General features: G+C 36.7%; 1 protein-coding gene across 2 annotated transcripts; it reads right to left on the bottom strand.

The window, feature by feature from the left end:
- Positions 1 to 5533: 5533 nt before the first annotated feature.
- LOC135665758 (alpha-N-acetylglucosaminidase-like) lies at positions 5534 to 8157 on the bottom strand. Of its 2 annotated transcripts, XM_065177397.1 has the most exons (5): positions 7932 to 8157; positions 7514 to 7758; positions 6034 to 6287; positions 5857 to 5935; positions 5534 to 5758 (listed from the first exon to the last, which is right to left on the bottom strand). In XM_065177397.1, exons 2-5 carry the CDS (start codon positions 7545 to 7547, stop codon positions 5745 to 5747), a joined length of 381 nt encoding a protein of 126 aa, XP_065033469.1. In that variant the 5' UTR covers positions 7548 to 7758; positions 7932 to 8157; the 3' UTR covers positions 5534 to 5744. The 2 variants fall into 2 exon arrangements, with proteins under 2 accessions (XP_065033469.1, XP_065033468.1); XM_065177396.1 differs by having other exon boundaries at positions 6034 to 6271; positions 7514 to 8148.
- Positions 8158 to 10000: the final 1843 nt, after the last annotated feature.

Below are 10000 nucleotides of genomic sequence, written 5' to 3'. Positions count from 1 at the left end.
AATAAATGATCAAAATGTTGATTTATTGATGAATGTTTGGTACCAACAATCATGAAGAGATAAATGGTTAAAAATATTGATTTAATGTTTGGTATCATGAATGCTTTATTATCATGCATGGGAGTAATGATGAAGGTTTTGAACACAAATGTTTGTATCATGTTTGATGATTTTACATTTTGAAATTATGCTTGATGAGTTAAAGTGATGTTGGTTTAAATGTATAAATCAACAATCTTTTTGTCAAATGAATCATGATTTTTGTTAATTCATGAATTATAACTTGAGTTTTCTTTTTGAATCAAGATCGTTTCTTATCATGCTTTCTATTTACAAAAAAGAAGAAACATGTCAAAAATGAGATATGATCTTTTGACATTCATTTTTGTTGTTTACCTTTGTCATGATTTGGAAATTGATATAAAAGGAAAAGAATTACAACATTGTATTATTCCCTTCTATTTGACAATGACAAAGGGGGAACAAAACTTGCTAGAAAGCAAAATTGATAAGCTTGCACTTCTCAAAAGAGAAGAATGAATGATGCTATCTTGTGAATTTTGCTAAGTTACACATTGCAAGAAAATGCAAAAATGATGCTATCTTGTGAATTTTGCTAAGTTACACATTGCAAGAAAATGCAAAAATGATGCTATCTTGTGCATTTCAAAAATTTGCTAGAAAAGCAAATATGCCAACTTGCATATCTTTAAATTTTTCTAGCTTGTATGTTGTAAACTTGCTATCTTACTACCTTGCATATCTACAACATGATAGCTTGCATGATGTAGCACTTGTTAAATTTTCTAGCTTACAAATTGCATGATGATAAAACTTGATATTATGTTTTTTATGCAATGATTTGAATTTGTATTTCCAAACACTAGAAAGTTATACTTCTTTTTATTGATGATAAAGGGAAAGAAATATGATCATATTATGCATGATGACGTGTTGCAAATATTCATGATAAAATTTACAATGACTTGAATTCAATGTTCTATCAATATGACATATTGATAGGGCGAGTTTGTTTAAACTCCGGGAGTTAAGGTTAACTTCGTCATCAATTGGTTGTCATCATAAAAAAGGGAGAGATTGTTGAATCTCGTATTTTGATGATGAAACCAATTGATAAGTGTTTATGATTTGATCTGCGTTTTTAGTGATGCAGGATGCTTCGATCAGGATGAGACAATTAAAGTAGGAAGAATCATGTTGTGCCGGAGGAAAACATATCAGAAGATTGGACGTCTAGCCAGAGGATCGGATGATATATCGATAGAATTCTTCGGGCCATGGATTTGGGCATCGGGCCAAGAAGAGCAAAAATTCTGCCAAGTATATCGGAGTTGCGGAGGTCAATTGGCCGATTAGGCAATAGGTCGCAAGAGAGGACGATGCGCCGAAGAATCGGACGAAGCATCGATGGACCAATGACATGCCGGACAACATGATTCATGCTTAGTAATAATTGTCTAGATCGAAGTGTGTTTTACATGTACAGGATTAACTACGATAGCAAGACATAAAGTAAAATGAAGTCTCGGAGTCAAGGACACGATTTTGTTGGGAGTTCGAGAGTTCGTCAGAAGTCTAGACGTTCGTCGGAAATTCTGCAGGAACTAGCCGAGAAGTCTAGGAGCTTGCCGGAAGAAGCTCGTCGGAACTCACTAAGAAGATCGTCGTGAAGTTTAGGAGCTTGCCGGGAGTCCGTTGGAACATTGCTGAGAGATCATCGGAAGTTCACTAGAAGATCGCCGAAAGCTCGTGGAAGAAACTAGACTTACAGACTTGTTTAGCTTAGGAAATGTCTTAGAATTTGTAGTTAGCATGTAATTGGGATTGGATTTGGGCCAACCCAATTAGGGGCTAGTTGGGCCTATGTAAGGACTGTGTTGGGCCCAATAAAAGGCCCAAACAATGACCCAAGAGATGGCACCGTCGTGGCATAGTCTATGAGACTATGTCAGGCGGTGGTACAGCCCAGACACAGCATCCGAGAGGTTGCAGGCAGTGGTACCGCTAGTCTAGGCAGTGGTACCGCCCAGCACATCCTCCTAGGTGGTGGTACTACCAGACTGGGCGATGGTACCGCCCAGTGCAGTGTCAGTGTCAAACTGACACTAGCGGTGGTATCGCTTGGACCCAGGAAACCTGGGATGAGATGTTTTTAAGCTCCAAGTTTGAATCAACTTGAGGCCTATAAATACCCCTCTCATCCCTTGTTAATATACACAAGCACAGAGAATTTAAAAAGGGAAAAATGCTATTATAATCTCTTGTGAGAATCCTCCTCTTCAAAGTTTTAAGTGTTAGAATAGTTTGAGAGAGGAGTGAGTGCTTGTAAGGGTTGTCTCATAAACCCGGTAAAAGGAGAAGAGAGGTGTAAGAAGGAGGTTGATCTTTGCCTATTAAAGGAAGACCGATAGTGGAAGTCGGTAGCCTCGACGGAAGAGGAATCGGTGAAGTGGATGTAGGTCACGACGATAGAACCACTCTAAAATCTGGTTTGCATTTCTTTGAGCAATTTACTTTAACTGTAAACCTCCTTACTTACTCTTTACATCTACTACTCTCTTACGTACGCTTTCAAAGTTATTACCTTTACGAAATGGTTTTTTGTTGGAAACGGATTTTATCGTATGAAAGTTTTTTGAACCGACATAATCTTTCCGCTACACTAATTCACCCCCCCCCCCTCTTAGTGCCGACTCTGTTCCTAACACCTACGATCACCATCGCTCTTGTGGGCAGTTCTGCTCGCAGGCTACCAGTAGCAGTCTGTCGCTCGCCGACTGCTTGCACGCAGATGGCGGCCAATGCTGCCATCTGCAAGGGTCCTCCTCTTTGTGGGAGAGGATGAAGGAGGTCAAGCATCCTCCTCTTTAGCGGTGATCCATATGGTAGGGGCTGCAAAGTCACTCCTAAAATTGCTAGTCAAATCTCCACACCTATTGGCTAAAGAGAAGGGGAGAGGAGAATATAAGGTGATAACCAAGAAATCTAGCCTGTGGCCCTTTAGTTCTCTCTTATTTATAGAGGCTCCTTATCAACTTAACCCTAATGGATCCTACCCTATTGGGTATTGGATCTCCGTCCAACTATCCAAGCCTTTTAGATTAGTGGATCTCTATCTAATAATCTCTCATTGGCTCTTATTGGATCTCATCCATAGGATCCAATAATTCAGGGGCTTATTGGATATCCAATAAGATATGAGCTTTAACGGATATCTCATATCCAAACTTGTACTCGTCAAAATACCTATCATATATGTATGACCCTTAGGCTCAATATCAAGTTGGGCGTGAATCATACATGTTAGAACTTTTTCTAGCTCTGTGAATTATTATCTCCATAATAATTCACTTGTCTCATCGACTATGAACGTACTAGGCTACTATGCCGTAATCCCCAAATGATATAGGGGAATCTAATCCTTTAGACCTATATATCCTTAGTTATCGTATACTTATAGTCCCTCATCCATCTAATTTTCAAGAGACCGTATACTAGGCATGGTGTTGTCAGGCCCATACGGTTTCACCTCGAGTTTCACTCTAATCGGATTCTCTCGGAGAACTATTTCTCTCAATCCGAATGACCTTAGCCAAGGATTTGTTTTAGCAAGAACATATAGGATATTCCTCTCATAATACCGAGAGTGGATGATCCTCTATCGATAGTCAATAGTCCTCGTAAGGTTGGCTGCCACTCCAAATGATCGACTGTATTAGATCTAGAACTTCTATACCTATAAGTTTGATATCAAAGAGTGGAGTACTCATATAGGACATCCTTGGTATCTCAAGTCTAAGGATCGGGTACACCACTAGGATAACGGAATCGTTGTTTGACAATGAGGTATTATCAACCATCTAGCATTCCATGAGCACTATAACCTATATGGATGGGTTGATTCGCTATAACACATCAGCGAATCAATCATGCAAGTGTGGGGACAACGAGGTATCATCAACCATCCAGTATTCCGTGAGTGTTATAACTATAGTACAAGTACTCACTGTAGTCATAGTGTCCCCATACGAGCAGCTATGAGACCAGCCACCTCCATTATATGGAAGGGTATACAACACACCAATTTGTCCAGTTATCTCGATGTTCATCTCAAATAACCTATAACCAGGATTATTTAGGATCTACGTTTAAAGGTAAATCGATCTCATTATCGTGATCTTGTCGTGATCCGATTTCTATTACAAGATCCATGGACATCATAATATATTTATGCATCAAGCAATATAAAGTGAGAAATGTCATAATAACAATAAGCAAAAAGACTACGTGTCATGTCACATGTGATTGGCTTTATGACACGAACGAGAACTTTCGAGTGATTAATTTGCTTTAGTTTTTTTTTTTAGGTGTTTTTAAGTTCATAGCAAGAGTGCATTAATTTTTCATTCTAAGTTATTTTTATTGCAAAATAAGTTTAACTTCTCTGTCTAAAATTTTCAGATGGTATGAATCATCGAACCTAAACTCCATATGAATTAATGAAGATAACTTCAGCTTTTCCCTGTTACTGCTACCTGTTGGTGTTAATTAGGGCTACATAGTCCATCTATGATCGTTAATTATGACAAGATAGTGAGAGGAAACTAAGAAGCTAACATGATTCAGGGCATGTTTCATGTAATATTATAGAAACCATTGTGACCTACTTTTCTAGTCTCTAGGGGTTTCTTATCACCGGTCTTCATCTAACAATATGTTGAACATATTATATTTTAATTTCTTTTTGGCTCGAAAGATTAAGTTTGAGGTGCTACAAAACTACAATCACTAGCTAATTAAGTTCACCAGGATTTCTGCCAGGAACTAGACGATGCTTAGATAAATTTCAAGCTTGAGAAGGCACTACCTTGGAAGCCGATTTGAACTTAAAAAGCTTCTAAGCACTTTTGAGTGAATCAAGCAAAGCAATTTTTACGTGTAAATCGAATATTTATGCCCATAAGTCACAAGCATGCTTTGAAAACTGAATTAAAAGTGCTATAGCTTGACAGTGCCCATGACAATTCTGGTAAGTTTGGTCTATGTCGGTTCAGGTGTCAGGAAACTCAAAAGAAATTAAAATTATTGCAGTAGTCAACAATAGCATTTATCATAAAAAATGATTAACTTCTTGTTTGGTACTAAAAGTTCCCATTAATATATTTTGAAATGTCCATAGTCCATAAACAGTGAGAACACCAAACATATTAAGTGCTCATAAGTACTAAGTTGACTCTGGTGTTACAGAGTAATAAGAAACTCAAATTGTGGCAAATTGACATATCATTGCCTAGACAATGCCTTCTCGACAAATAGATTAGGAATCCATTATGGAACAAACAACTCATAACATAATTGCTTTGATAAAAAAACCAAGGCAATAAGATTCTTTTGAACTTTGGGAACGAAATTATCATCAGGAGATTGTGTCAAACATAAAAGATCACAAAATTAGCAGCTTCATCATAGTTTGAACCCATATAAAGTGATTGCAAGTTATCAGTACATAAATACTTGTCATATAGCCATCGAGATATATTTAGAGCATCACCAGAAGCTTTCACTGGAAACAAATTTCTACTGCTTTGCCACTTGTTGGTAAGGCCTATCCAGTCCCTCCTCCAGTCTTCTAATGGGAAACTCTCCCCCTTCACCAAGCTGTCTATCATGTACTTGAAATATATAGATGCTCTTGGCCCATAGTAGTCCAGTAGAAGACCACTCTAGTACTTGTTTCCTGCACAAATGAGATTGTCGCAAGAGTATTACATTAAAACAGATTGATGACACCAAAGTAAAGGGTATAAAGAAAATTGTTTCTGCATTTGTATGTACCATAATCACGAAGCAAACTAGCTTCAGTCTCAGTGTTATCAAACCACATGGTTACTTGAGTCCTTGCATTCCATTCAAACTGCACCATAGAAGCATGACAATGGCAGAATCCTACTTAAATAGGCATACAAGTATTCAAATTTGAGGAGGGCAAACAGGTGACAACAAGAATCTTACCTGTTGCTCCTGTTCTGGGTCTCTTGCAAGGCGTTTGGCACTTTCCAACCAGGGTCCAAGCAGAAATCCATCATGACATGACAAAAGCATGTCCAGCTCTTTCATAAGGTCAAGAAAGTGCTGGCTATATATGGTCACTTGTTTTAAATTACTGAGTTGGTACCCTTCTATAATCTTCAAGAATACTTTGTTTGCATACTTTGCTAATGCCTGACGGGTGAGATCCACGAGATCATATCTGGAATAATAGGAAACTAAAATTCATATAAGATCCATTATCAAAATATAGTTGCATGTTAAAAGCTCCTAATATTGACATGATTTACAAAAAATTATTATTGATGGGAATAAATATTTGAACTGTATAATATTGTTTGTAGCTGACTTTATGATAATATTGAACTGTATAATATTTTTATGTGGAAGAAAGGGAGAAAAAATGGATAAGGATGCAGATAATTTACAATATTTATCATTTTATATAATTATCCGTTAAGTTTATCACATGAGAACAACAAGAATTGATAGAAAGAGTCATACCCATTGAAGCAGCAAAAATTTACATGTATCATAACAAACACAAGCCAATTCTAGTCATGGAGCTGTCGTCTAGACTGCTTTATATGGGTTATAACTTGATAAGCTTTCATCGTCATAAAATAATGTACAACTGGATAAAGAACTTGCAATCATGGACATTGAGAGCAATATGAAGTATGAACTATGAACAATGTAAATTTACATGAGAAAGGAAGTATCTTTAACCATAAAAGAAAATTGGTTATTGGACAATGATTTAGTAAGTGGTTGGGACGATCTAAGCCTCAATGTTGCATATCATGCCAGTTTCACACCTGCTAAGGACCAAAGACCAAATTCACATGCAAAACCTCATTTTCTAGCAACATGTACAAGATCTTGTTTTAGAAACAAAGACATCTTAGTCACCTAGTAATTGGAAAAATAGAACAAATAAGAGATAAAAAAGACAAAAAGAGGGGGAATAAGAAGGAAAGGAAAATATACTGACTTCATCCAAAAGTATCACTGAGCAATTGACTCATCATAATTTTGCAGTTACAGAACCACAACCGTCTACCAATGTACATTGCTTAAACCTGTCAAATCAGAACTCTACTTGGATTTTGCCACTACCATCAGTCAAATTTCAGCTGCTTTTGAAACTAATATTAAGATGCAAATATGCTGATTTAGATGGAAGAGATGAATACCAGCAATATGCAAGTCTAACATATAAGCAAATAACTAACACAGTGTGTTTGAATTCCTTGCTCTAGTCATGGCAAGCTTTATGCAAGTCTAGCATATAAATACCAGTAATATGTCAGAGATGTGGATGGAAGAGAGATACCAGCATTATGCAAGTCTAACATATAAGCAGATAACTATCAGAGTGTGTTTCAATTCCTTGCTCTAGTCATGGCAAGCTTTACGCTAAAACAAATGAATCGCAAATCACCTGAAAGTCTGGCTATCTGATACATCATACCCATTTTCTAGGAAAAGAACTAATGCGCGTGTGACATCAGCAGTTGAATACCATAAATGTGGTTGATCATAAGAATTAGCTGTTTCCTTCAGTGGCTCTCTTTCTGATAATTGTCGACTAAAATGCACAAGCTTTCTCTCTTCAAATATCTCTGGTATCAATATGACAGATGGATCAACATCTGGAAATGCAACAATTACATCTCGATTTTTGTCCTGTTGTTGAGCGGTTGAGACATATAGATACATCAAAAAGCATTAGAACTAATAACTGGTAAGTAAATGCACGAAAGCACCAAAAGTGATGCACTTAATTATTGATAATAATCTCAAAGAGGTAAAACTGTAATTTCATGTGGTAATTTAAACCAATTCAAGCAATGGTTTACCCATTAGAATCTGGAAGAAAGCTTAGCTTGAACCACTTCAATTTGGACTATGGTCTAGTTGCGCAATCCAATCACAAGCAAACTTTAAGTTTCTAATGCCCTTGATCATGAAATTCTCTCTCTTTGGTCTTTTAGCTCTCAGCACCTCTTTCTTTGCCTCTGCTTATCAAACTATTTTTATCTGGGACTTAATTCATAGTCTTGAAGCCATAAAAGCAGCCAAAGATTTCTAATGCTCTGCTGGGACATTAACCATCATGACCGATAGTAAAGATGAAGGCCGTAACAAAGAAGATAAGGAAGAAAAGTAAAATGATAATAAAGAGAATAAGAAAACAGATGAAAAGATGTAGAAGCAAATGACGTGTTTCACTTGGACTGATACGAAACAGGCAGTACGTACTGGTTCAGACATCAACTGGTATGTGGTATGCAGACCGCCCCTGTTTAGGGCGATTCAGTTCATCCATATATAAGGAAACTACCCTAATTGTTTCTCACGCACAGCGCAACCTTTGCTTCTCAATGTGACCTCCACTTCTCAGGCACACCATGGCCTCACTGCACACCACCACCAAACACCACCTTTGGCCTAATTGCTTCTCATAGGAATGCCCATTTTCCTCTTCGTCTTCCTCCTCTTCACCATCTCCTCTTCTTCTTTCCTCCTACCTCCTTCCTCCTCCCTCCTCTTCCTCTACCACCCCTTCTTCTTCTCCTTTTTCTTCTTCTCCAGAACACCGATACAGTACACCAGTACTGATTGATATGTACTAGTCTGAGCAGATTACCAAAATGGGTCCAGTACCCAAAACGGTGATCCTTGAGTAGAAGTAATTCAAAGATTATCAAATGAGACAACTACGATTAGGAAAATAGGATTTTATGTTTCTTTTCTTTTGTTCTTCAATAAGAAAATTCTAGAGTACTAGGTTTTGTACAAATCAAGAAATAATTTCGTAAATGAAAGCTACCATTGGCTCAAAAACTGAATAACCTTCGCATAATTATATAAAACATCCAAAAGCTGGTTCTTTTTTTTTCATGCCTTTGATATTTGCTTTCCAAATGAAAATAGTTTTCGTTACAATTTGCTCATCAACCTTTCTCTAGAAAGTAATTAATCTAAAGCCAGGTTTGTAAGTACCATCATTGATGTATTATCAACATCAATGGTAAAATCTCTTTGATTCCTTGGACTTAAGTTGCAGCACTGTTTCTGCTGTTGTCAGAGAGGAAGAGTGTAGATCTCCTTTTTTACTAAAATCCAAGTGTTTCCCTGAATACCAAACCCAATAAGGATAGAAAACATTGAAGTTACCAGTAGTGATGCTGCAACTAAAGCAGCTTAAAACATCATGATCTTTTGAACTAAAAAGACAATATAGGGTAATATCTAATTGTGCTATTATTGAACCAATTGATAGAGTAATGATTAATTCAAGTGATCAAATATTAAAAGATTTTTCTTACTGGTACCTTTATGGTTCTTGATCACTTCAAGTAAATAATAAGATAATAACTAAAAACTTTATTATAAGGATTAACATAGGTATCAAACGTATTTGGTATAAAATGGACATGAACACAGAATTTCAAGTAAATAATAAGATAATGACGGAGATAAGTATTAATAAAATCTAAACTAGCAGGTCAACAAAAACACTACCTTCATCTGAGGTGGTTTCCAGAATGGGTCATATGAAAATAACCAACCCTGTAGAAGTTTAGAACCCAAAAAGATTATTTGATGTTACTTTGAAACTAAGAGCATCACGCTTGACCATGAAAGAAGCCTAAAATCTATTAATTCATGGAAAAAAAAATTAAAGGAACTGGCATATTGTACATGTTGGCTAATGCAAAGTACCATGTATCACCCCAACAAGGTGCCCACACATGATAATGAGGGTATCATGCCTCATAAAATGTTGATATCTGTTTATTATAAAACCACAAGAAACTCAAATAATCACTAGGCATCATCTAACTGAAATAGGAAAAGCTTCCTACTCCAGGATTGTTTAATGCTTAATATTCATTGGCAACCAATATGGTACAATAGCATG

Source organism: Musa acuminata, unplaced genomic scaffold (assembly GCF_036884655.1).
Source record: "Musa acuminata AAA Group cultivar baxijiao unplaced genomic scaffold, Cavendish_Baxijiao_AAA HiC_scaffold_1043, whole genome shotgun sequence".
Taxonomy (NCBI): Eukaryota; Viridiplantae; Streptophyta; class Magnoliopsida; order Zingiberales; family Musaceae; genus Musa; species Musa acuminata.
The sequence above is the reverse complement of the archived record's forward strand: the minus strand, read 5'-3'. Positions and strand labels throughout refer to the sequence as shown.

Excerpts from the sequence above, each read along its gene's own strand:
- LOC135665758 (XM_065177396.1), bottom strand. The coding sequence starts at position 7,791 with ATGTATCTATATGTCTCAACCGCTCAACAACAGGACAAAAATCGAGAT. Across the intron at positions 6,272-7,513 it reads TCAGATAGCCAGACTTTCAG|ATATGATCTCGTGGATCTCA; the intron begins GTGATTTGCGAT and ends CTATTATTCCAG. Across the intron at positions 5,936-6,033 it reads ACCCAGAACAGGAGCAACAG|TTTGAATGGAATGCAAGGAC; the intron begins GTAAGATTCTTG and ends TCTATGGTGCAG.